The sequence below is a fragment of the Eucyclogobius newberryi genome, unplaced genomic scaffold (genome assembly GCF_026437365.1).
Source record: "Eucyclogobius newberryi isolate DKJ021-1_F unplaced genomic scaffold, fEucNew1.0.hap1 SCAF_20, whole genome shotgun sequence".
Taxonomy (NCBI): domain Eukaryota; kingdom Metazoa; phylum Chordata; class Actinopteri; order Gobiiformes; family Gobiidae; genus Eucyclogobius; species Eucyclogobius newberryi.
The window spans coordinates 21,818,432-21,846,366 of NW_027315835.1; the positions used below are offsets into that span (position 1 = coordinate 21,818,432).

General features: G+C 41.0%; 2 protein-coding genes across 3 annotated transcripts; one reads left to right on the top strand and one right to left on the bottom strand.

The window, feature by feature from the left end:
* Positions 1-923: 923 nt before the first annotated feature.
* Positions 924-5,457, top strand: get4 (guided entry of tail-anchored proteins factor 4). The gene is made up of 9 exons (XM_072455587.1): positions 924-1,143; positions 1,801-1,879; positions 1,965-2,046; positions 2,122-2,271; positions 2,350-2,488; positions 3,101-3,241; positions 3,496-3,571; positions 3,657-3,729; positions 3,957-5,457. The coding sequence occupies exons 1-9, from the start codon at positions 1,004-1,006 to the stop codon at positions 4,046-4,048; spliced, it is 972 nt and encodes a 323-aa protein (XP_072311688.1). The 5' UTR covers positions 924-1,003; the 3' UTR covers positions 4,049-5,457.
* Positions 5,448-27,565, bottom strand: vps35l (VPS35 endosomal protein sorting factor like). 2 transcript variants are annotated; one of them, XM_072455586.1, is made up of 29 exons: positions 27,514-27,565; positions 26,840-26,939; positions 26,592-26,768; positions 23,812-23,925; positions 23,674-23,698; positions 22,758-22,837; positions 22,533-22,661; positions 22,385-22,469; positions 22,247-22,303; positions 22,077-22,173; positions 21,947-21,994; positions 21,784-21,877; positions 20,995-21,195; positions 20,182-20,228; positions 19,982-20,093; positions 19,780-19,896; positions 19,621-19,674; positions 18,512-18,655; positions 18,351-18,436; positions 18,204-18,284; positions 18,069-18,132; positions 17,897-17,995; positions 17,746-17,823; positions 17,547-17,661; positions 16,700-16,839; positions 16,454-16,619; positions 7,478-7,596; positions 7,255-7,404; positions 5,448-6,132 (listed from the first exon to the last, which is right to left on the bottom strand). In XM_072455586.1, the coding sequence occupies exons 1-29, from the start codon at positions 27,528-27,530 to the stop codon at positions 6,034-6,036; spliced, it is 2,895 nt and encodes a 964-aa protein (XP_072311687.1). In that variant the 5' UTR covers positions 27,531-27,565; the 3' UTR covers positions 5,448-6,033. The 2 variants fall into 2 exon arrangements, with proteins under 2 accessions (XP_072311687.1, XP_072311686.1); XM_072455585.1 differs by lacking the exons at positions 26,592-26,768; positions 26,840-26,939; positions 27,514-27,565 and having other exon boundaries at positions 23,812-23,920.
* Positions 27,566-27,935: the final 370 nt, after the last annotated feature.

Here is a 27,935-nt window from a genome sequence, read left to right on the forward strand (position 1 = left end):
TACACTACAATACACTTTTAGTATTATGGTTTCTGTTTATCTCCTGTCTGCACTCAATCCAGTTCCAGTAGGTGCTGGTAAATGCACCTTTTAGTTGGCTGACAACCGCCATTTAAATGAACACAACAACCACAACAACAATAACAAGCGCCGCACAGAAAGCAGTCTGTTTGTGACGGTCATGGACCCGCAGTATTATAAGTGATCTTCCAAGGGGGGCGCGGCAGAAAAGTTTGAGAAGCTCTGAGTTAAACTGTACCTATTTACGAATCATTAATCATTACATTTTTTCTGTGTGTGATTTAAAGGTATATGTCATCTCTATCTGTGGAGATGTAATGGCTTTTCGCAAAATGTTTCACAGTATGGTTTTAAACTTGTCCAAGGAGCTTACCAGATGCCAGGTTACAGGTCACATCTGTGGAGAGGCGATCCCTGTTAGAGTAAAAATGCATGCAAGGTATAGAGCACTAAAGATACCAATGAATTAATAAATGCAGCATAGATAAAATAATGTATATATTTTTGTACGTCAACAATATATATAAAAATATATATACTATTTATTATAGTAGATTGAGAATTACTCTTGGATGAGAGTCAACTACAACTGAATCTTGGAACAGTCCTGGACAAATGAGGGATTACTCCGACTAATTATTATAGTAATTAAAGCGTATTTTATACTGAAAATAAATGACAAATACATGTTGATTCTGTTTCTGATCTCCACGGAGACAAGCTGGTGGCGGACGCCCTACCTGAAAAGTTACGTAGTAACGTAGTATCACTGTGACATGCTACTTCTCTAGTTCAAAACAGGCTGCTATAAAATAGAATAAAAGCAGCCTGTGTATCCAAAGGTGTTAGCGATTATTTTTTGTTGCTGAGCTGTAAAAACCCTGTAGCGACAGAGCTACGGCAAGCGAGGAGGGTCTGACCCCTTAAAGCCTCTCGTTTCCAGTGCTGGGACTTGAACGGGCGGCTGCTGCCGATAACGACTATGTCCGAGCAGGAGTCCCTGCGGTGCTCCAGCGCCAGGAACCGTGGAGGCGTCCAGCGTGTGGAAGGAAAGCTCCGAGCGAGTGTGGAAAAGGGAGATTATTATGAAGCACATCAGATGTACAGGACGTTATTCTTTAGGTAAGATTCCCTTCATATTTTGGGATTGTAGTTGGCTACGAGGCCTACCTATTCAAGATCATTCTGCTGTCAACCATGCTCTAGACGTTCGTGTTTATGATTGGCTGAAATGCGGTTTAGTCCCACCCACCAACTCAGGCGGAGTTGTTTATTAGTGAGGCCAGCTGTCAATCACAGCTACTGAACTAATAACGACTAGCTAGTTAGCGTGCTACATACTAGTTAGCTAACTACGACTGATCTTTCCTAACACTGTTAACGATGTCTAATGTACTCACGTCAGTGTTCACAACAGAGTCGTGCCTTATGTGGCCTGTGTGTTGGCCTTGCCCAAGCCGCGTTTAAATTGTGCTTTTTGGTGCTGTCCAGCTGTATTAGCTTTTAGCAATTACCCCGTTCTATGTGCATCGCCGCATAATGTTAGACATTTAGATTTAGCTGGACACAGTTTATATGTTAAAAATGATGTGCATTTGATTAAAGCTTTTAAATGATGTGCATGTTGTGGTTGAATTGTTGAGACTAATAATAGACGTTGTTTGTTCCGACAGTTAATTGTGTAAATGTGGTAATCTCTCATGTAGCAAAACTCTGACTATAATGATGCGCACGCATTACATGTTACTGTTGTAAAGTGCCACTCCCCGTCTTCTTCAGGTACATGTCACAGGCTAAACATGCAGAGGCCAAAGAGCTCATGTACAACGGGGCTCTGCTCTTCTTCAGCTATAACCAGGTAACGTAACTGTCATGTTCGCTTTGGATATGTCACATGATCACACTTTGTGGCAAATGAGTTTCTAATATATCTGTATGTGCAGCAAAACAGTGCAGCAGATCTGTCTATGCTCGTTTTAGAAGTGTTGGAGAAATCCGAGTCAAAAGTGGAAGAGGACATTTTGGGTGAGTATCCCCCTCTAAAATATGCTGGTAAATCACTGCATGAAACCTCTTTTGAAGGAACATGTTTGTCAACAGAACAACTGGCTAAGCTGTTTAGTCTGATGGATCAAAACTCCCCAGAGAGGGTAGCCTTTGTATCCAGAGCACTCAAATGGTCCACAGGAGGCTCAGGCAAGTTGGGTCACCCCAAACTTCACCAGCTCCTGGCTGTCACTTTGTGGAAAGGTAACAAAAGCTTGTCTCTACAGTGTTACATAAGTGTAATAGAGTCCGTTTTTAATATGAGTCACTTGTTTGGTTTAGAGCAAAACTACAGCGAGTCTCGTTATCACTTCTTGCATTCTTCTGACGGAGAGGGGTGTGCCCTGATGCTGGTGGAGTACTCCGCTTCAAGAGGCTTTCGGGGTGAAGTGGACATGTTTGTGGCGCAGGCCGTCCTACAGTGAGTCTATATTGTTACTTAAAGGTGGAATGGATGATTTTTTTCAGCAATTTTTTTTTATCATATTTCCTCGTGGCGTGGATAAATCATTTGTCCTGCCACGTATCAATCATAAAACGCACCTATCGCTCACCTGCAGCCGCGTCAGACTCGTCCCCACGTTTCCGCGTGTCTAAGTGCATGGATCTATCATAATATAGTTCCCTCAGTGTACGGGGGAAAAATGAAGACTGAGAAAGACAGTTCGAGCTGACGCAGAAGTGGACAGAAATCTACGGAAGACGAGAGATGCGATGCGCTCCGTTGCGCTAATAAACAAACGCACGTGTGTGTTGTATTAGTCTGCACGGGGGAGTGCGCATGCGCACTTCCACCTGCGTTCTCAAATCACCGAAAAATCGTCCATTGCGCCTTTTTAAGAGGGAATTGTTTATACCAAACTGCAATACTGTGTAAGTATTCAGTATTTGGATCAATAACTCATATTGATACATCTATTTTTAATCTTATTTTCTACTTAGTGTCTAGAAGCAAATGTTTCTTTCCTCTTTATCCATATACAGTATCCATTTATCCATATTCTCATGTTCTTTCCACCTCTGTGCCCGGCAGGTTCCTCTGCTTGAAGAATAAAAACAGTGCTTCAGTGGTGTTCAGCACATACACAGAGAAACACCCGTCCATAGAAAAAGGCCCCCCCTTTGTCCAGCCTCTACTAAACTTTATCTGGTTTCTGCTGCTGGCAGTGGAAGGGTGAGCAAATTTATATGCTGTTGGATATAACGGATTATTGTAAGGATCTGATATATACCCTCTCCGCATATTCTCAAACTTTAACCATTTCAACCTTTTGGTCCAAGTAACTCATAAGATAATTACACTGGTACAAGTCCCCTTTATGTTGTAGACTTGATTGTTTGAAAATGAAACAAGTTAAATAGTGGCCTCGCTCTAACATGGATTGTGTGTGGGTCATGTGGTTATTTTTCCTGTGTTCTTTGTTCCAGGGGTAAATTAACAGTTTTCACAGTGTTATGTGAGCAATATCAGCCTTCCCTGAAGAGGGATCCCATGTATAATGAAGTAAGTATAAGCTGTGCTCTGACTTGACACACTTGATCAGTGTGCCCTACAGCCTTCATTCATGTATGAATCCTTCTCTTCTCAGTACCTTGACAGAATAGGACAGGTATTTTTTGGTGTTCCACCAAAACAGTCCCCGTCATATGGTGGTTTGCTAGGTAAGTGCAATATTGTACACTTTATATAAAGGTTCTCTCAGTCTGTCAGTCTTGAAACTAGCTCAATACAGTTTGTGCCATTTGATAAATTGGGGTTAACATCTAGGACTCGCACACATTTAAAATGTATTTAAACTCAAATAATTTGAAATGATCTCACTCTTGCTTGATGTGTGAATAATGAATGAGTCTACTATAAACAGATACTAATGTCAGTTGTTTTCTAGGAAACCTGCTGAACAGCTTGATGGGATCTGGAGAGGATGATGATGTGGGTGAAGAAGCACAGGAAGACGGTAGCCCCATAGAATTGGACTGAGACCACAGCCCAGAACCACAAGAACAAATAAAGACATACATGAGCCGGGGACTTCGGCCTTCCTGTTTTACCTCCTGAACATGTGGGCCCAGGCTGTGGCTCGCACATACAGACGGGCCACTCCGTCTCAACATCTCCACCATCTGTTCCCCAAACCCAACTGCAATCTGGCCCAAATGTCTATGTGAGCACTGCCCGGACTACGCCAAACTACACAACCATTCTTCTCTCTCATTGTGTTCAGTATGAGTCCGCTTTCTGCTCAGGCGGCTCACTCTTTGGATTTTAACCAGGAGTTTTGCTGAGATGTGGCCGCACATGCTGGAGGAGTGGAAACGCTACTACAGCGACGCTTGTATATGGTTTAGCCCACAGCTCCACTTAGCGAGATCATTCCGCCGTGTGGTGAAGGAGCTGTTGGACACTTTATTTTCTGAGTCGTTAATGTCCATAGTACTTAAACTAGGAAGAAGCACTTCTTTTATATCACATAATTTATAACCAAACACAACTTTTGCATTTCTTTTCATCCAGTTTTCTACCCATCGTGAGAGCTCATAGTAATTTCAGCCTTGTTAACCATGTGTCTAAATGTCTCCTCTCAAGCTGCAGCAGAGCAATTTTTTTTTGTTTTTTTTTAAGAAGAAGAATTGGTCTAGGTTTTTTCATTTTCAGCTCTGAGAAGTGACTAAATGTAGCACTTAGTTTTAAGTTGCTGGTTGTTGCTGGTTGTTGCCTGTAGATGCCTGTCCATGTCCAGTCTATTTAAACAAGTCGGGCTGATGTGGGCACTGAACAGTGTTGATGTTGGAGTGAATCAGATTTGTGCATGTTATAAAAGGATTTTTCTTGCTTTCTTTCTTTTCCATAGCCTTTTTTTTTCCATTGTCAATTTTCAACTTGTGACAGCTAAAGCTCAAAAGTTTGTAAAAATAGTGGTATTAAACATAAATAAGAAATGATGTAGCACAAAGGATGTTATACAAATTTGGAATATTTTATATTTAATCTGACATTTTTGAGACTGGTGTATCCTGCTAACCACAAAATGTTCTGTTCTAAATGAGAAGAATGTAGTTCTAACTTTACTCATTGTTACAAGTAATATACCTACAGTACTACTCCCATAGAATGATCCACAATTCAAAGGGAAACCTTATTTTTGATGATTTCCAAAGATTTCACATGTGCTCTGCTCAATTTTTTTTTTAATTCTTAAATGCAAAACAATGTGACTTATAAAAGGCATCTGGATCTGTGTTGTAGGTGTGTGACCAAAAGCCTATTGTCAGAAAACATCACAGTTCTTATTACCCAAATGTTCTTTCTTTTGAGGTTGAAGGGGACTGTTTGCCTTGCAATGATTCACTAATTCAGTAAATAAATAAGAGTTTGAGAATGTCTTAAAATCATGTTTGTTTATTTGAATATTCAGTACCATGTCAGTAAGTGGTGTTGTTTTGACATATTGACTCATTTCAAAACAGCAGATGGATTTTAAATGCAGAAAATACTGGAGAATATTGTGTTTAGCAAGTGTACAGGGCATATCATCTTTGACATTCAAAGCATTCCTCCGCAAATACTAACATTAATATGATGCAGTAGAGGCTGGCCTCATCAGCTACTCTCATATGTTGGCCTGGATAAAGCTAATGGTCTAAATATTTCAACAGTTACACGTTGCATTTTCACATTTGTTGCAATTAGTTTCAACATATTTTATGTCAATTACAATTTGAAATGACAAAATATATTTAGAATAATTGAAAATGTTAATAGGCAGCACCTATGTTGATAATGTAATGGGTGAATTAATTTCTTCATTCTTTCATTCATCTTTTGGACAATCCCAGTATGTGTAAATCAAATGACTGACCAAGCTGATAAAAAAAAACCTTCCTCTAAAATATAGAAGGTTAAGTACAACCTGCATAATACATTAAGGCGTTTAAACATCTATTTACATGAGAACACAAGTGTCTTTAAGTGCGTGACTGTAGGGCGAGCCTCTGCGCCGTGTCAGAAAGGTGGGACATGTCTGGCTGCTGCGCCTGCTGCTTCATGTGCTCCAGAGTCCGGACCTGAATGGAGATCGGGGCTATTAATAACGGGACTTAAGAGAGAGCGGACAATATTTTATGAAAGAGGTCATCACAAATACAATCCATGTACCAAACAAAAACAATTTACTTTATATTTTTAACTAAGGTTTATAGCAAATACATACGGCACTTCATAAAAACATTCAATAGTTGGAATTCAAACTAATATTACTCTACTAACTCGCTTTGACAAGTTTGGTGAGTCATAGAAAAAGATTACAGGTAAATTGTATTTATCAGGACACTGTTTTGACAATCACATGTACTTCATTCAAAAAGTCATTCTCAATCTGTGGACCTAGTCTGAGAACTTTTATGCTACTCTGAGTTACGTAAGCACTGCCCCCCGGGAGGACTTTCCTGATATCAGCTTGTCTTGTTAATCTGTTTGTTTACACTGTCCCTGGTAAGTACCTGATTAGCATATGACTTGTCTACTGTTGGCGGACCAAGGCCTCAAAACACTGTTGTAAACGGCCTGTAAATTGAAGCTTAAACCTCCATTCCTGTTAAAAAAAAAAAAAAAAAGAGAAACCTTTTTTAAACAAAAATGGCCTCTGTAACTCTTTCAAACCATCTCTTCTCACTGCTTAATCTTCACCTCACTGTCCTCATGAGTGGTTTGTGGCTTTAAGATGAAGATGCACGGCGCTCTGTAATCTGACATTTGCATGTCTTCTGTGCTGATAAAGCCTTTTGTGCAGCGTCTCACTTTGTATTGCTCTTTACAACTTCCTTCACTGTATTAGATAGAACACACTACATTGCTCTGTTTTTTGTCATCTTGAGCATCTTGTCCTTGAACATGTTAAAACCACAATGAAATTTAAAATGTTATTTAATATAAATTACAGCATAATTATGATTTGACAAATAATACCCGATAACACCTATATTATATTTTGTAAAATGATTTCTTAAACTGTCAGAAAATTTTGCCCATACGAACTCTACTTCTTGTCATTTTCAACTTTTATTTTTTAATTTCTCTTCACCAACTGTCACTTGACTAATGAAAAAACGATGACGAACATTTTACCACATGAACTATCCCACAAAACGTGTCCAAAAAATCATTTAAATGGAATATTGTGAGCTTACAGAGAGGCGGGTGTCGCAGTATCCATGTTTGTGGCTAAGGTTCCATAAGTTTACGGTCAACTGACTGAGCTTGTTATTTCGAAGGTCGCCGTGAGCAACCAGGACTCCGAACAGGGAGAAGGCGAGCGCTCCCTGACGTCGCGCGGTCAGCTGAAGAAAGAAAAGTTGACTTTATCTTTTGTGTTTCGACGTACAGTGTGATATTTCACTTTTTTGCTGGTACCTCTTCCCGACCGAGCACTTTTAAATGGTCCAAGACTTGTCCAATCAGCGTCTCGCACAGTTTGTTGATCTCTGAAAGGAACTTGGGGTCACCGCCGTAGAGTGTCTCATTGGAGTCCACTGCAGAAATAACAAAAAATTAAAGCCGCAAGCGGCAATGATCGCCGCCGCCGCTACGCCGCCACACAGCAAGAGGAGGGGACGCTAACGCGCCCCAATTGTCCTTTTATTACGCCTACTGCTGAATCTGTGACGCTGTCACATCTTCTCCCCTTTGTTTTACCATCAAAAAGCAATTTTATTTAGAATTCTTGGCAAAATGTGCGGCTTTGCCGCACAGACACCGTGACTTTTTGAATAAAAATGTGGATAACTTTTGATGGTCCACCCCTGAAGATGAGTCTCACCAAATTTCAGGTTAATAGGGCTAACGCCCTGGGAGGAGTTTGTGTTGGGTTCATTGCAGCGTTTCGCTCAGCTTGTGCACTCTCTCCCGTGCCATCTGACTGTGACATCTTTGCAGAATACTCGGTAGCCGCACTGTTCACTGCTCCGGTCCCGTGAGTGAAGTGAACAGGAGGTTCCGCCTTTATTAATTGAACAGAGCGTATCCCTACGCCGAACAATATAGTGCTTACATGTAGTGGAACACATCGCTCTCTAACACCCCCACTCGATGGTGCCATTCACATTTCAATAAGCATTAGTTACCAAACATATAATCACAAAACTTTTCAATTTTGACCCTTGTGTGGCCGATTTTGTGAACACATCTGCGACCATGTTCTCAGTAGGACAGTACGCAAGGAGTATTTTACCCTGCAACACATTAGACCTGATAAAGTGGTATGCTCCGCTGGCGGTTTACAGGGTTCTTCGCAAGACGTATAGTCCCTTGGTTGTCCTCAAAGACCTTTGTTGTTGGTTCAAAGTTAGGGTCCATGTCCCTCAAAAGTTGTGTGAGGTAAAGTGCTTCTTGAATAGTAGCGGCTAGCGCCACATATTCTGCTTCACACGTTGACAGTGCAACAGTTTGCTGTTTCTTTGTTTTCCACGAAACAATCGCACCGTTCTGGCTTAGACTGTAGCAGTAGCCTGTAATGCGCTTTCTGTCCTCTGGGTCGTTGGCCCAGTCTGCATCAGAATATCCCATTAGTTGAAGTTTAGTGTCACATTTGTGGTAACACAACTTATTGTCCTTTGTCCCTTGTAGGTACCTGTACACATGCTTTAAAGCTGTCATGTGTTTCTCTCTGGGATCTGACAGATATTGTGACAATCTGCTCACTATCCAACTCACATCAGGCCTAGTACAAGTCATGATATAGATGAGGCTGCCCAACATACCCCTGTATTTTCTTTGATCAGTTTGATCCCCGTCTGGAGTCAAATCACACTTTATTTCACTAGGAGTTGCTCTGGATTTGCAATCAGACATTCCAAATCTTTCCAAAATTTTGGCAATGTATCTGGTCTGGTTCATTGTGATAGAACCCTCTTTTTGTGTGAAATCAATCCCTAAGAAATGAGTAAGTTGTCCGAGGTCTTTCATTTTAAATGTACTTTTCAGTTCCTCTTTGACCTCCTTTAAACACTTTTCATTGGTTGCAGCCACAACAATATCATCAACCCATACTAACAAAATTACATTTTCATTTTCAGACAGTTTTGTGTAAATACAGTGGCCTGCCTGACTTTGCACAAAGTTCTTCTCAAGCAAGAAATTGTGAAGCATAATGTTCCAATTTCTGCCCGACTGTTTAAGCCCATAGATTGATTTATGCAATTTACACACCAGTTGTGCACCATTTTTTGGTTTAGTCTGAAAACCTTCTGGTTGTTCCATGTATATTTCGCAGTCAATAGGTGCATGCAAGTAAACTGCTTTAACGTCCATTTGATGTAGTTTCAAATCATGCTGTGCTGCCAGCTGCATCAGCACACGTAAGGAAGTCAAATTAGCAGTCGGTGAGAATGTCTCAGAATAGTCCAGTCCCTCCACCTGACTGTATCCTTTCGCCACATACCTGGCCTTGTATGTTTCATTTCCCCGGTCATCTTCTTTGAGCGCATAAACCTACCTTCCCCCCACTGTCTGTCTACCCTCTGGCAACGGTACAAGTGAGAAGGTGTCATTTTCTTTAAATGTCTCCATTTCATCTCTCATTGCCTTTTTCCAGTTGTCAGCCATTGGTGATGCCAGAGCCTCTTTAAAGGTTTGTGGCAGCCCAACTGTAGCTCTGTAACAGTAGTCGATAGTTAACTCACTGCTCTGCACTGTACATTCATAGTCATCCAAATACTTTGGTTTCTTTCTAATTCTACCTGTAAGTGGAGTCTGTGTATCAGTCTTTGCGTCACTGTCTGGGTTAGAAACCTGCTCGTTGTTTGTTTCTTCCCAGTCAGTCTGTGGTAGAGTCACTTCAGTTGGTGCCGTTACCCACTCAACGTAGTGGTCCTCTGCTTGGTCCATGTCAGTCTGTGTCTGCCTCTCAGTCACTTCTTTTGTTATGAAGTGGACCAATCTGTGTTTTTGAACTTTGTTCGTTTCTGGAAAATAAATCAGATAAGCTGGTGAATGACGGTCAAAACTCACAAAAATTCCCTTTTTGCCTTTTGGACCTAGCTTTTTCCTGTTTTGTTCATACACCACACAATCTGAACCAAACTTTTCATTTTTGACAAATCTGGTCTTTTGCCAGTGAAAAGGTAATAAGGTGTCTCTCCTGTTCTCTTACAGTAACACCTGTTTCTTATGATGGCTGCAGTTCTAGCCGCATAGGCCCATAGCTCTTTTGGTAGTCCTGACTCTATCAACATGCAGCGCACCATTTCAAACAGTGTACGCCAGTTCCGCTCTGCAGTCCCATTCTGATGGGGAGAGTAGGGTGCTGACCTCTCATGCTTAATAGTATTGTCCAACAGTAGTGACTGATACTCCTCAGCAACAAACTCTGTCCCATTGTCGGATCTCAGGCGTTTCACTTTACCGTAAGGTGCTGTGTCGGCCAAGAACTGTTTTGTAGCTTCTACTGCCTTGTTTTTGTTTTTAAGGAAATACACATAGATTGCACCAGAAAAATCATCAGTGAAAGTGATCGCATATTTGTACCCTTCAGGTGACTCTGGGCTAATAGGCCCACCAAGGTCTGTATGTATGAGCTCTAAAGGGGCTTTGGCTCTTACATCTGCCTCTCTGTTTCTGCTCTGGATGAATTTTCCCTGAAGACATGTTTCACACTGATTTGGTTTGCACTTTCCATCTTTGATTTTCATGCCATCTACAACCGTTTCAAGTTTTACATGTTCATGTCACCATAGTTGCAATGACCCATTATCTCATGCCAAGTTTTCAGATCAAAACATGCATTACAAGAATCATTACAGCTCTCTTCCACAACGTCCAAATAGTATAGTCTGTCTTTTACCTTCATGTCACATGTGGTACCATCAGGGAGGATCATTTTGTTATTGTTCATCTCAAAGTTGAACTTAGCTCCTTTTGAAGCTGCTGCCTCCACAGAAAGGATGTTCTGTGGGTATCCATGGATCAAAAGGGCGTTGGTAAGCTTGACAATGACCACTCCGCCTCTGCTGTCAGCAAGTTTGATCTGGGCGTCGCCTTTCTTCAGCACGCTGCCAGTGATCCGCGATCCATCTGCCAGCTGCATGACGTGGTTCTTTGGCCAGAACGTCTCGTCGAATCTGGTGAAAGCTCCTTCGTTGGTGATGATGTGGGCAGAGGCACCGCTGTCCACAAGTAGTCCCTCCGGCTGGGCGTTGTGGGGTTGCCATTCCGTCGCCTTGAGTAAGAAGGTTTCCTCCTCTGTTCCCTGGTTGTCTCTAGCGCGAGAACTGTACTGCCCAGTGTCTTTTATGGCGGCCACCTTGCTGTTGTTTGGTGTAGCAGGAGCCCTGAAGTCACGTTGTGCTTTCTTCTCTTTGTATCTACAGTCTCTTGCTTTGTGCCCAACTTTATCACAAATAAAGCATTCCCCTTTGAAGTATTTCTTCTCCTTGTAGTCTTTAAACTTTGGTTTGACAGCTCTGTAGTTTGCGGTCATTACCTCGTCCGCCCGTGGTCTGCTGCGGTAGCGTAGCGAGCACTCGAAGCTCCTCAGCCTGGCTTTTAACTCGTTGAAGGTTAAAACTTCTCTTGTCTGAGTAACATGCACAGAAAATGGATTGTATTCGTCTGTGAGTCCTTTTAACACCATAGATACCAAGAGTGCATCACTGAGGGTCTCTTTAGCTCTGTTTAGTGCGGCCACTATCTTCTCAACACGTGCTAGATAGTCCGCTAGCTCTTCCCCACTAGCCATTAGCACATTGGTTAGCTCCGTGTAAAGCCCCACGATCCGCGGCTTTTCTTCAGACTCAAAATGGCGCCTCAGTGTTTCCAAACTTTTCTTTCCATCGTCTGGCGCCTCATATAGGATTAGCAAAAGTGTCTTATCATCCAAACATCCACACATTTCTGCATATGCTAGTTCATTTTTCCTACCGGCCTCCACCGCCTCTTGTGGGTTAGCCGCTGCAGCTTCCTGACCTCCGAGGATAGCGTCTTTTAGGCCAATTGTTTTCAAGTACGCTAAAAATCTTGTCTCCCAGATGTGATAGCGGGCTTCGTCTCCGTCGAACCTTGGCGGCAGTCCGCGTCCGTGCATTGCTGTACCTGGGGTTTGCCTGGGCCCATAACCTGTTGGGTTCATTGCAGCGTTTCGCTCAGCTTGTGCACTCTCTTCCGTGCCATCTGACTGTGACATCTTTGCAGAATACTCAGTCTTGGTACACCAGGTATATAATGCAGGACAGGAGACTCGTGTGTCGTTTTTATCGGTAGCCGCACTGTTCACTGCTCCGGTGAACAGTGAACAGGAGGTTCCGCCTTTATTAATTGAACAGAGCGTATCCCTACGCCGAACAATATAGTGCTTACATGTAGTGGAACACATCGCTCTCTAACAGTTTGTGAAAGTATAAAGTGTAAACATGTTCTGGCGATTTCCCCATTGGAATAACGTGGGAGGTTTTGGTCATCGCTACGGCAAAGCCATAACAATTATGACATGGGTCTCATTGACTTTTTTGATGGGGATGCCGAAATTGAGTGTGTCAAATTTCATATAATTTCGCAAAACTAAACATTTAACCTCCATATAAAATCTGTAGGGGGCGCTGTGGCGCCAAATTAATTTATTTCACTTCAAGTAGGTTTAGGGCAAAGAGTTTAACAACTGATTCTAATTTGACGCAATTCGGACTTTATCTGCGCAAACGGCAGAAATGTTAAATTTGGGAGATTTCTGAAATTCTAGCTACAGTTTGCGGCTTCGCCGCACAGAGACCGTGACAGGTATCAATGTAATTTGAATAACTTTTGATGTCCCACTCCTCAGCACCATTTTCACAAAATTTCAGCTTTTTAGAGCCAACGGCCTGGGAGGAGTTCATAAAAGTACGACATTTGGAAAAACTCCCAAGTCATGCTTAGCCATTTTCGAACCAATATGGCCGACATTTGGTTGGGCGGACGGCGTTGCCGTAATAATATTTTTTACTTCTCTTGTCACCATCTACCTCTGCGCCAAATTTCATGATTCTACGATCAGATTTTTTTTGGGTCATTTCCTATCTCTCAATGCATTTTTGGTACATTTGGGGGCGCTGACGCGCCAATTTTTTAAATTTTAGAAAAGGGAAATTGCCAGAATGTAGAGAGGCACGATTTTTAGAGGTGTGCAAATTTTTGTGACTTTTCGTCAATGTTCACTGGGTGAAAAATAGGGGGGTTGGTCCCGAGAAGAAAGAAAGAAAGAAGAAGAAAGAAAGAATATTAAAGCCGCAAGCGGCATCCAACGGCCCTCGCGGGCCGCCGGCCTTCCGACTCTGCGTTTTCGACTTGATAAAGATGGCGCCCTTATTGTGTGTTGAATTAAAAAAGAACTTGACAGACGGCGACACATTGGACATGGCCAAGCCAGTGCAAATGAACACAAGTGTCAGTCAAATTTGCTGCTCCGCCGCACAGAGACTGTAGCACTTAGAATAAAAATATGGATAACTTTTGATGCCCCGCTTGTGTAGATGATTTTCCCCAAATATGAGCTTGATCGGGCTTTCGCCCTAGGAGGAGTTTGTTAAAGTGTGAAGCGTAAAAATGTGGTCATTTTAGAGATTTCGCTGTTTTCCCATTTCTGACATATATTTGCGGGTCCGCCACACAGAGACCGTAGCACTTAGAATCAAAATATGGATAAGTTTTGATGCCCCGCTTGTGTAGATGATTTTCCCCAAATATGAGTTTGATCAGACAATCGCCCTAGGAGGAGTTCGTTAAAGTGTGAAGCGTAAAAATGTGGTGATTTGAGCGATTCTGCGATTTTCCCATAAGGATAACATGGGATGTTTCTGTCATCGCTACGGTTACGCCGTACAAAATATGACTTTGGCTGTCATACTTTTATGATCAGGATGGCAAATTAGAATTTTGTGCAAAATATCATGTCATTTGGAAAAACTCTATTGTTTATAGGCCACTCTGAAGGCCAAATAGTCAGAATTCTGGGAAACGTTTGCGGCTCCGTCGCACAGAGACCGTAAAAGCTATCCTTAAAATTTGGATAACTTTAGATGCCCCACTTGTCTAGAGGACGTACACCGATTTTGAGGTTGGTGGGCAAAACGCACAAGGAGGAGTTTGTTAAAGTGTGAAACATAAAAATGTGGATATTTGAGAGATTTTGCGGTTTTCCCATAGGGATAACATGGGAGGTTTCTGTCATCGCTACGACTACCCCGTAAAAAGTAAGGCATTTGTCTGATTGGCTTTTTTGATCGGGACGGCAAAATAGAATTTTGGGTAAAGTTTAGAACATTTTGGTAAAACTAATTTTTGACCTTCAATGTTAATTTAAAGGTCACGCGCTTTCCTACCTCATGGTGTGGGTCCCTGGTCACTGACGGGTACTTTCGTTAATTTTGAGTGGGCACCGCCCACTTTGTGTTTTTGGCCCTCTATACAGTAATAATGTTCAATTTTTGCATTACATGCTTATATGAACGGAACATGCAAGAGATGGGGAACGTATTCGTGAGCTACTTAGCGTCTTACCCGGAGATCGTCACGTTATCCCGGCGCAATACTGACCTAACCTAATACTGATGTGCAATTCTGTCATATGTGCAATTGCTGTTGGAATTCATGTGCAATTCATGTGCTGTCGTGACACATATTCATGTGCAATTACTGTCGGGATCACATGCAATGGTATTTATTTATTTGTCTATGGTAGTTTTTATTTATTTATAGGAGATCTTCTACTGAAAGTGTTTTTCAGACTTCCTATAAGTGATCTGTTCTTGTGGATCTACCTCTGTATCTTCCTGCGTTGCACCAATGAAATTTCCCCATGTGGGACAATAAAGGAATATCTTATCTTATCTTATCTTTATAAGGGGATGACGACCGCCAATGTAAAGTGCTCGTTTAGTGCGCACTTTTGCACGGGCTTCGCCCGTTTACAACGGTAATGTTCCATTTTCCTACTACTAATTAGTATGCACGGGGCGTGCGTGAGTGAAGGAGTGCGTTAGTGAGTGTTTGGAAGTGGGCGAGCGCTTCACGCTCGATTTCGTGCGCACTACGTGCGCACTTTCGCAGCCGTGCTTTGCACGGCCTTACGAGATTAATAGGCCTCTCGCAGCTTGTGGCGCCCGGGCCTAATAATATTCCGATGCGAAAACAATGTTTCCCATTTTTCAAATATCATAAACTATACATTTTAGGAAAGCGCTCGCGCTTTCCTACCTCATGGTGTGGGTCCCTGGTCACTGACGGGTACTTTCGTTAATTTTGAGTGGGCTCCGCCCACTTTGTGTTTTTGGCCCTCTATACAGTAATAATGTTCAATTTTTGCATTACATGCTTATATGCGCGGAACATGCAAGATATGGGGAACGTATTCGTGAGCTACTTAGCGCAAATGAGTGCTTTCCAATGTAAAGTGCTCGTTTAGTGCGCTTCGCCCGTGTAAGAAATGAATAGGCCTCTCGCCAGCTTGTGGCGCTCGGGCCTAACAAGAGGCTTAGGTCATGTTTTCCTGTAGCAAAATATGTTGCATCATAAATACATTTTATACTGAAACGAGTATTGAGAATATTGATTAAAGGTTATGCTAGGAAATCTGATATTTTTGGGTTTCAGATGGCAGCACAACATTCTATAGGCCAATAATATTTCATACAGATGGGGGATTTGTATGCTACTTTATACTACTTTGGTATATTTCAAAGTGCACATGTAAACAAGTCTCCTGTGCCTCATATTCTACTATCTGAAAACAACTTTATGTACTTTGACCATCATTTTGCCCATATTCATTAGATAATAATGTTTTTCTTAAGATTTTCTGGCCTGAAGGATTTATTTGACAGGACAGAGGCTCCAGCGTGAAAAGGGGAGAGAGATGGTAGAGACACTCGACAGACGTTCGAGGCTGGGAAGCTTTGGAGCGTAAATCGACATGGGCAGATAAGATGAGGTTTTAAAAATCCGAATTGTGGCTTTCCTGTTCTAAAGGCTCTTTTTGAATGTAGACTTTTAAACCGAGCACTTCAAATCAGAAACGACCTCTCTGGCCTCCATTAATGTAAGACGCTGCTAAAAGCTTCCTCCTATAAGTTGTCACAAGCTTGAACAATGCACTTTGAACTTTGATATAGCACTGTACAAGTTTTTTAGCTTGCCTATTTCGCAGTGTCAAATGTTTCATGGTACTTTCAGTGTTTGTTTTAAATATTTTACACTGCACATGTTTTCCAATGTGGTTTTAAAACTACAAATGGCAAAATAAAGTGAACTCGACTCAAATTTGCAAGCGTAAATCCATTAAAAAGATAGATCATTTTGTTTTGAATAGCTAATAACTATGGCAACGGTGCTAATGTTCCAATAATAGCTCACATTAGTGCTTACTTTTTGGAATGGAGTAGAAGTACGTTTCCTGGCTCATAGCGGCCAAAAGTGGCAGAGAACTGATGTAGACGCGCACTTTAGCGTCGCTGTTGTCCTCCCAGGTGTAGTCCTGAATCATGTTGAGGAGGCCACGCACCAAATACAGCACCCCATGCTCTGGGTGGTCCTACAAACAAGAGTTACACATTGTATTAGAGGTATAGTGTACTTTATCTTGAATAGACAGAGAGGAAAGGGCTGTGTTACCGGGACAACCAGCAAAGTGGACAGGAAGTTGTTGATGAAGTCCAGCAGGAAGCTTTCAGAAGAGCGGAGTTTGCCTTCGACGCTTATGGTGCGAGGGACGTCTGGAAGTATGCTCACTGCTGCCTTGAGGAACGCATCAGCTTCAGAGCCAAACATGATGAAAATATGGAAAAAGAAATACGTTGAGGACGGTGGAAGTACACAGCATAGTTAACAGGTTTTTCCCACCTCAAAATTGAAAAAATACCCTGGAATGTACCATATTTTCCGGATGCACTGGATTATAAGGCACATTAAGCCAAACAAAACGTATACCACACAAAATCACTTCGAGGTCAGTAAGCACAACCAGAATTAATCCATATATAGCGCACTGTTGTTTTTTGAGAAAATTAAAGGCTTTTAAGTGCGTTTTATAGTGCGGAAAATACGGTAATTATTTGTAAACTGGAGCTGGTCGAGTGATGATTCACGTATGAGATAAACACAATCATGGTGGAACTGAGAGGTTAACCAGCACATAACATATATATTTTCTTACAGGTTAAATATTCTGTTATTTAACACGTTAGAGACATTTGTTTTAAATGTATTTAGCATACAGTTTAGCATTAGCCATGTTGTATACATATAAATTAACACACCTGGAACACTCTGAAGTCAGAATTCAATACTTTCAAGTGGAAAAGAGTTTCACAAAAGATTTCACACAACAAAATTTAGTTAGCTTGAGTTATTTTGTTGCTTATTCAACCAAGCCCTTTGACTATATTCTCCCTCTCCCCCAAAACCGCAATAAACATTACATAAGACAGCTGGATTTAGATATTGTTCCCAGTAAATTTACCTTGAGACAAACACTGGTTGGCCAACGCAACTTGTCCAGACAGCAGATAGAGGCTTAGGCGGGTGAAAATGCTGCTTAGAGACGGGATGGTGATGAAGCTATACGCCGCACAGGCCTGGTAGAAGAGCAGAAAGCAGGAGTGACGCGCGCTGCGGGCCTTCAGCGAGTCAAGACGCTAAAATAGAATCTTTGTGCTCACTCTGACAAAAGCTGCTGTTTTCCTGGAGTGATTGCCTCTCATCACTCTCCTCGTCTCCATGGCCAGCTGGTTCACCGTCTAAAACAAAACCACAACGGTCAGAGGGAAAAAAGATATATACATGGGGTCATATGAAAACAAAGGTACTGACGTGAATGAGCTGCACCAGAACGGGTTCCAAGTTACAAAACGTGGACCGGGACTCGACGCAAAAGTTCAACTGTTGCTCGAAATCGCGACCAAATGACACCTGTGCGCCGGGATGAACAAAACTATCAACTTGGATGATTCTGTTACAGTTTGAAGACGCGGGAGGGTTTTACCATACGAATGAAGCCAATGATTAGGAGAGATGAAGATCGTTTTTCGTCCTCCAGAGTGAGTGCACTGCGGAAAAGAGAAATAATCATGCGTCGGTCAATGTGAAAGGAGAATACGGAATGAATATGTTGGCTTACTTCACAGAGTCGTGCATGGTTTTGCAGATGTGTAGCATGGCATTGAGAATGACTGGATCTCTAGTTGGCTCCACCTGGTGCCTGAGGAAAAAGTGAAAATTTGTGTTAAAAAACAAATGTATTTTAGGGTATGTTTTGCGAGCATACCTAATGAAGACCTCCATAATAGACCTGCAAACCTCCACTCTAACGCTGTCCTTCTGGAACATGTCGAGAAATGGGAGAAAACGCTCCTGCAAACCAATAGGACCATTGTGTGAGGTTTGTTGTTGTTACGTTCATGTCCAAGTAGTTTGTACAAGTCCTACCATGGAGAAGAGAATGGAAAAGTCATGGAAGTAGGTGAGGACCTTCCCAATAACGGACTGAAGCTGACGGTAGGCATCCTCAAAGGCTCGGTCTGGAGTCATGTGTTTGATCATGTCGGCTAAAACTGTATTCACCTCCCGTTTCTAAGAGACACAAGAGAGATGGCACTATTTTGTTATCTAGATGAGAAAATAACTGAAAATTGAATGTGCATGTTGTGACTGATATTCTGGCAGGAAAGGGAAAACAGATCTGGCATTGAAAGGACTGAACTATCAAAGAGTTTCTGGCACGAAGGTTTTATTTGACAGGACAGCTGTAGTGTGAAATGGGTAGAGAGGGTGGAGACATTTGACAAACACCTTAAACGCAACATATTACTCCACTACAATACAGAGCACTTGACATTACATGTTTATTTCTATGTCTAAAAATAGTTTGGAATATTCTTCCAATATATGGTTCTAATGGGAAGAGGGAGATCTAGCCAACTAGCAATGGGGTTTCTATGGCCCGTTACAGGGCTGTTTGGGGAACAAAGATTAGTTTGAAGGGAAAATAGATAAGCAGGGCAGGCTATTATCAGGAGGCTCCGCCCGGTGGGCAGGGCTTACGCAGCTCAGAGTAGGATAAATATCAGAGTTCTCAGACTAGAGCCGCAGATTGAGAATTACTTTTGAATCAGAGTTGAAACGTCTAAAACAGAGTCCAGATGACTACAACGGAATCTTTTTCTACAATGGAACACTCCTGGACAAATGAGGGATTACACCGCTATGGTATTCATACAACAATTATATTTGAGGTCTTACAACTACATAATTAAGTACAATCAGATCAAAATGGCAATTATCTAAGTACCGGTAATAGACTTTTGTTATAAAACGGAGCACTCAAGTTTCAAATGTAGAGGATTACTCAGAATGCATGAAACACAACTGTGAATAATCTAATAATGAGGACTAAACATGTTTAAACATGGTTAAAAGCTCACAAAAGTGGATTTGACATAAACTGTGAACTGAATCCTTTTAAAACATAGATTCCAAATCTGCATACAATAACAATACCTTTGTATTACCATTTAATTTTGAACTCTTGTACGTACTGTGAAATGTCGACAGGTAAACTCCACCCAGATCTCCGCACAGTTGATGTAGTCCTGCAGTTAAATTGAACACACATCTATTATTAAATACAGTATTATTGAGTATTAAGTATAACTGAAGATGAGTTAGCATCCACGTTAGCTCAAATCCTGCGTTACCCTGGGGCTCCGGACTTTAGTGATGACTTTCCAGGCTTCGTTAAGAATGGTCAATCTCTCGGGCTCCGGAGGGTCAGCGCTCGCCAAGCTACGCCCCAATGACCCAAATAATAAATGCTGCAAAATAAAGAAATTAAAATAAGTAATTGTGAAAATAACAGATTTCACTTTGAGACAAGTTTGAATGTTGATGGGCTCAGACCTTTGGGAAGCCGGCCTCATCACATTCTTTGATCATTCCAATGAAGTCAGTGGCTCGGGCAGCGACAAATTCAGGTCTAAAGGCCCTCATGACAGAATCCAGAAACAGGGCGCTATGGAAACGAAACAAAAAAAAAGAGACAGGTTTATGTGACGAATACAGAATATAGAAATGTTGGTACCAAGTTGACCAAGACTTACTTGTTCCCCATTGTCTTGCACCTCTCCATCATCTCTGTCAGTAGAGGCTGAAAAGAAATGGAAACAATGAAGAAACATCTGAATCATGTTAACTGTGTGGAGAAAACAATAACTTTAACTTTCTACCTTAGCACTTTTCACAACACAAACTAAACCAACTAAACTAGAACTAAATCAGGATGCAAGATCATGTATTGACTCAGATTTCAAAAGGACACATTGCAGCATTTTTATTGTTAGTTACTTAAATACCTCTATTTGGCATCTCATCGTTTAGAACTTAAAATAATGTATGTACTGAAAACCACACATGACTTTCTATTTGTTCGGCATTCCTTCAAGAATTTTGGATCAATTGGCAGTGGAAGAAATTACCATGGGGAAATAAACAAAAGCTAGCTTCCCTCAATATGCTAACGTCAACATGCGGTTGTTATGAATGAGCATGATGGCAGAAATGCTCTGCACGAGTCTGTAGCTGATAATTCATGCACTTAAAAACAGAGTGGAACACCTGGGGACTTTGACATCACAATCTGGGAAATTTGAAACCAAGTGTTTTTATGAGGCTCAGGGAAGGAGCAGAGAAATTGACCCAAACAATATTAATGAAACAAGTATAAATAAAGCTAAACACAACTCCAGGTATATCTTTGATGAGGGAACAATGTTATAACATGGTTTAAACCTCAGAAAAGTGTTCTTTAAACCTTTGCAGATGGAAAACCTTACAACATTTGTAGTTCTTGTAACATGATTACTGTATTGCATTTGCTGATATAACAATATAAAGCCATTATATAGGGTACATACCTCAGGAGCCCTGTATGCAATGCACTGAAGGATCCAGTTAATGGCAGGAGAATACAGGGTGAGGTACTCGGGCATCTCCACTCTCTGGATGACCAGCTGGTTCTGCACACTTTCCCCACTGAGCTGACGGAAAGTCCTCAGCAGGTCAAAGAAGTTTGTGTTCAGGGTGTCCTTCAGCTGAGGGGCCACCTCCATGCCCACCTGGAACACATCAGGTAGAGGAAGGAGTTCATAAAATATTACATTCTGGAAATCCCTACATGAGTTATAATGACCTGCAGATTTATTTACTACCAAGCCTATTATATGACTGTGGTAGAAAGGGAACGTATTATGCAAAATAAACTTCAATGAGCTTTTATAACTGTGTTTCCTCATTATTTATTAACTCAAATGTGTATATTGATTGATTCCTGCATGATTGAGTAATCCTGTATTGCCATGCACTTTATTCCTACACCCTATCCCCACCCACATCCCTGTACTTAGTTGTGATTATTTGAAAAATGAAGATTCCGGGTGATACATCTAGTTCTAAAATGCCACGTTGTCACTTTTCAAAAATAAAAACATGTAAATGACAATCCACTGCTCGTTACGGTGAAATGTCACTATGAAGAGGCGGGGCTTCTGCCGTTTTGAACAGGAAGTCAATGAACACTGCTTTAAAACATATTTTATACCAAATGATTCACAAATCAACTACTACTATACTAACAATATAACAATAAATTATGTTAAGGAGTAAATTAATAACGTCAACAATTTGAATTTGGTGGTTTACATTACCCGACAGAGGTAAGCTCTCGCATACGCAGCCACTAAAGGGTCTCCAATGCCTCTGACCATAGCGGTCAGTCTTGGTAGCGTTGTGGGGATTCCTCTGTAAAATATAATATGCATGGTATAGTATTTGCATTTCATATTGGTATAGTGTGCAGTAACAACTTACGTTTTGTTCATAAACCGGTTGCACTTAAGGATAGAGGCCTCCACGTATCTGAACAGTGACATTAAGGAGTCATTTTGTTTGTCAGAAAGAAATATTTCTTACATAAACTAAAAATGATGGTGAAGGATACAGTCGGGGCAGGAGTTCTCTGATGGAGGCAATTTTGAAGAACCAGTTTAGGCACGTTTCCTTGGCAGTGTCATTTACTTCATCGCACGTAAAGGCGTCTGAGAAGAGCCGCAAAGCACTTATAAGTATGAAGAAAGACAAAAAAATGATCACATATACTGTACAACGGACCGGATAAAGGCTGTGGCTCTGAACACATGCTCCAGATTCTGTCATACACCAGTTGACCTAAAAATACCTCAAACACGCATTTAGAAAATACATCAGGAAAACTATGTGAGAATGTGAGTTGAGACATGCTTGACTCACCGAATGTGTCCATGATATCAGTGATGAGAACAAACTTGCTCGGGTAGAACTGGATCACCGACGTGTCTGACAGAAGCTTGGCACACTGAAAAAATGAATTATATAGTCAAGTTAGAGTTCAAAATGACATACATTATACAGTATGTACCTGGATGACTATTTTGAGAGCTTTGACTTTCTGATCCGAGGCCCAAGCTTCCTTCAGGGACTGGTTTAACTCTTCTATACGGTTTGCATAATCCTGCTGAGAGAGGTTCAACAGCTCTCTCTGGGAGCCCTACACAAATAGAAATAGACACAAAATATTGTCAAGAAGATAAGAATGATCAAACCATTTTCTAGCCTGGTTAGTTGCGAGATAATTGGGTAGTACCTCTTCAAGGTCATCTAGCTCCTCAAGGCGGGTGCGGACTTTCTCTGAAACAGCTGAAGATACTGGACTGGTACCTTTTCCTAAAATTTAAATGTATAAATCATGTTACATTAAAGCATAACTACCGGTAAGTAATTCTGGCGACAGAGCTCCACCTGCAGCTTCCTTGTGAAAAAGTGTTTTTTCTTTCTTTATCGACAGTTTATAAGACAGTATAATCACATAGAAAAACATTTCACAGCGCCAAATATTAAAAAAGAGCCAGGGTTTGTCAGGGGAGTTGCAAGGCTGGTTTTCCGCCCAGAGACAGGAGGGGGAGTCGACGGACACTTAAAAGCCCCAATAATACATATTTAACCATTACAAGGACTTACAAAGATGTTCAATGAGGCTAAAATGTTACTTAGCTCTGCTTTAAATGCAACATGATAAAGACATTTTACAAAAACCTGATGCATGCGAATATTAGTGATGTGCTGAAGTGTGTGTGGAAGCTAAGCACAACTGAGCAAGATTTTGGGTGTGTTCACACTTGTACAAACACCATATCAAAACTGGAACTAAAATAGGACTGAACTTGGAACTAAACCATGACTAGAACAGGACTAAACTAGGTCTATATCAGGACCAAACACGGGTCAAACAAGGACCAAAAAACCATAAGTGTGAACGCACCTTTAAATGCACAGTATGTAACTTTCTGGAGGTGGAAAATCACCTGCATATTTCATAGAACTAGAAAGTAAAAAAACATAGTGGATTTGTGCCAATATTAAATGTGTAAAGATTCAAAACAACCAAACCATTTTTCAGTGGCACAATCCACTTGAATCTAAACATGCCAGTGCTGTTGCCATTTAAATCATAGTAAATTCATATTATGTGTGCATTATGTTGTCATGAACAAATATCTCACCTTTGTCAGAGCCCATGCAAAGATTCTACAAAGAAATGAAAAAAAGAACACAGGAGTTACGATGTCTCAGGGATGTTTGCCAAAATGACTGACTGGATACAGTTTACTTTCGCAGTGTACGTATAACACATGACTTACAATCGACAGTTTCTCGGTGGTGGTAAAACGAGCTAAGATCTCTCCTCTCTTTGCCGACCATGGCTCAAAATCTGCTCCTACCACTTCTTCCTCTTTCTTATTCTTCCCCAGGTCCTGCACAAACAAACAAATGCATTATACATGAGTTGTACGTGTTAATCATGAGTAGGCCTGTCATGATAAATACTATATCAATTTATCCTTACATAGGTGATAGCTTTTAAGATTTGAGCTGCAGGGGGTCAAATAAAACGTTCTCAGACAAATTATAAATAAAAAAATAAGTATTCCATGGCATTTATTATTGCAGCATGTAGTTTAATATGTTTTTTTTTTTTTTACAATAGCTTATGGGTTATTATGCCAGTGGCATAATACAATTTATTGTGATATTTGTCCGTAGAAATATATTGATCTCCAAATGATGTTATCGTGACAGGCCAAGTTAAGCGTGTATTTATATGTTCATATGTATGGAATAGTCTTGTCTCAATACTAAAATTTCACACTAAATTTCGATACCAAGAATAGGCTGGATACTTTGCTTCCGCAAGGGCTAAAATACCATGGATTCTGTGTTCTGTTTGGAATCTGAAATCCAACTGGCTAGGACTCGAAAAAGAAAAAGATAATTTATTGTCCACACATGGGGAAATTTCATTGTTGCAACTAGGGCTGTGTTCAAAATATCGATATGGCGATATATCGTCACGGACTCCGTATCGATACGCATATTTATACTCAGTCACAGTATCGATATTTGTTTTATTTAAAAAAAAATAAAAAAGATTTTTGTGGCCCGTAGGCTTTAAACGAGGTGAAATAGTACTTTTGATCTGCTGTTTGTGCTGCGCTCCTCTCTCGAGAAGAAGCTGTGGACCTGATCAGAAGCTGATCTGTGCAGAAGATGCTGCTGCAGCATGTTCAGACCATCCCAATTGTTTGGCAAGAAACATGTAATACTTTACTAGAATGTGTTCCATATATTTCTATTTGGATCAGTTGGTTGGATATATGAAGATGTTAGAGCAGAATGGATTTATAAATAAGTGCTTTGTGAATAAACATAAAATTTCATACATTTTCTTATCCAGAGCAAAAACATTACCAATTTGGTACATTTTTAAGACCCTTTTTTCAAAAATGTATCGGGATACGTATCGTAATGAGGGAATCGCATCGGAATATACAAGTATCGGGATACGTATCGTATCGTGACCCCTGTATCGGGATACGTATCGTATCGCAAGGGTCTTGGCAATACCCAGCCCTAGTTGCAACGCAGGTAGATACAGAAGAAAAGGACAGATAACTAATAGGAAGTTTAAAAAACACTCTTAATAGAAGAACTCTTATAAACAAAACTCTTATATAAACAAAAACTCCTATAGAAGTTGTTGGAGTACTCTATGATGTGGAGAAAGCATACGATATGGTCTGGAAGGATGGGCTCCTTATCAAGTTGCGCAAGTGTGGCGTGAAGGGAAAGTTGTTTCTTGTCTGGCCGGCATATTCAAACCAGAGTGGGCGCAGCTTACTCTGAGGTTTATGAGGTAGAAAATGGAATCCCGCAAGGAAGTGTGTGCAGCCCTGTCTTGTTCAATGTCATGATTAATGACATCTTTAAAGATGTGGATCGATCTGTTAGAAGGAGCCTTTATGCAGACAATGGAGCATTGTGGGTAAGAGGCAGAAATCTCAGATTTTCCGAGACAAAACTGCAAAGAGCAATACAGCAGGTTGAGCGGTGGACTCTGAAATGGGGATTTAAGCTGTTCGTACAGAAGTCTTAAGTGATTTGTTTCTTCAATGGGCATAGGGACGTCTCCCTTAAACTGCATGGGCAAGTACTTGAACAGGTTGAAGTGAGATTCTTGGGCGTTATCTTTGATGAGAGGCTTAGCTGGCGACAGCGCATTGATAAGGTCAGTGATAAATGCAAAAAAGGTAAATAATCTGCTTTGTTGTCTATCTGGCCAGGACTGGGGAGCTAGCAGAAAGTCGCTCCTGAAGATTTATCGGGCTATCATGAGGGTAACTATTGATTATGGCTTAACGAAGTGGCTGATTCGCAGGCTAAAAGTTCCTTTAGGCAGTCATCAATTGATGTGACGGTTGAGTTAAGCAAATCTGAAATCAAACCTATTATTAAGAGTGCATGTGCATAAACATTGGCAGGGATTTTGGAGTCGTTGTGATACTGGACGGCATCTCTATCAAATGCAAACTAGTGTTGGTCCATGCAGATCCAGGGGCAGGAACGCGGGGGAGGAAAGGGCCTTTGCTCGCATGAGGATGGGCCACACTGGATTCAATTGGTCACTGAGTAGGACAGGCAAACATCCAACCGGTCTGTGTAATCACTATCAAGAGCCAGAGACTGCTGAGCATGTGCTGATTCGATGTGCGGCTTATGAAAGAGAAAGAACCGGGTTGGCCTTATGGTTTCAGAATAAAATGCAGGAATTCAATCTGCGGAATATTCTTATATTCCAGTCACAGGGATTGTGTAAGGCTGTAGTTGCTTACTTATATAACACAGGGTTAAGTGGACAATTATAGAGTTACAACAACTATTGTTGTTGTTGTTGTGAACTCCTGTGCTTCTGAAGAATAAAGTCTAAAGAATAACGTCTAAAGAATAACGTCTAAAGAATAACGTCTAGAGTCTAAGACGTACAGCTACAGTGGGTGGCGGTAATGTAACACTTGGATACCAACCGCCATAAAGAAAGAAGAAGAAGAAGATTTCCGATAATTTTGATAACCCTTGTATCTACATTCCTACATACCCCTGTTACAGCTGAAGTCTCGCTGGCTGATGCAGCAAACATTGATAGGGGGTCGGTCCCATCCAGCATAGAACTGAGGGGGTCCGGAGGGACTGAGGAAGTGGAGGAGGTCGAAGAGGAGGTACTGCCTTTGCGGACTCCACGGCGGGTCTTTGTATCTGTCACCTAAAGAGGAAAAATGCATTGTTCTTTCTTACACATAAAGCACACAATGTAAATATATATGTGATTATTACCAATATAGGTTTTAGGGGATGGTAATCTCCAAATTCTATAGGTAGAGCCTCTGGACGACATCTCTGTAGCTCAGATTCATACTTGCGCCAACGGGAACGCCTGAAAGCACACACATTTTTTGATAAGATAAGATAGCCTTTAATGTCCACACATGGGGAAATTTTTGAGACATTTAACATTCAATCAAACTGTAACTAGGTATAGGTCGCATGATGCACCTCCATATAGTGATGCTACTTTATATAATTTTGGAATAGCACACAGCAACTATTGCCTATATGAAATAATGTAGTACAAATTTGTCATTATTAGATCTGAAATAAAGTAGGTCACAAATGGAAATTATGGTCCAATGTCACAGAATAGTCCCCAGTATTCCCAACATTATGTTAGTGGCATAATCTAAACTCAGACACCAGAGGACCATATGGACCTACAGTATTTATTCAGCTATACAGTCAAATGATTTATAATTCCATTCCAGTTATATTACTTTTACAAGAGAAGACCCATAACCTAGACTACAAATACTTGATCGACAGTAACGCGTTTGTCAACCTAAATAACACACTATGCCTTAGTACTGGTACACTGACTATCTTAATGCCAACACTGTTTAAGAAAGATAATTGTTTCTGATGTAGATTTATTTATAATAGGAAAAGCATCCTACCACTGCACCGCGGCCATTTTTCTTCAGTCATATGACACACCACCACTTCCTGGGTGTGCAGCAATGGTAAAGCACAGTTTTTGCATTAAAAATATTTTAATTCTACTATAAACCTACTTTTGCATATATGTATGCATATGACGTTTGCATTATCATGTTATTGCCTTTTATTATGAACAAATTGAAAAAAGTTGAGAACGTTTCAGAAAGCTAGGACTCAATTTCCCTGGTTACTTTGCGCGCTACTTTAGTCAGGTAGGAGGTGCCACTTCGGTTAGACTCGTCAACGGGTCTTTTCCCTCTAGAACATGAGCTAGATAAAGACAAGTTGACTCTATAAATGTTTACTATGTATATTATACTGGTGCTGGTGCATTAACCTGGCATGACATTCTACGTTTAGCTCTTGATAAATGAGATGT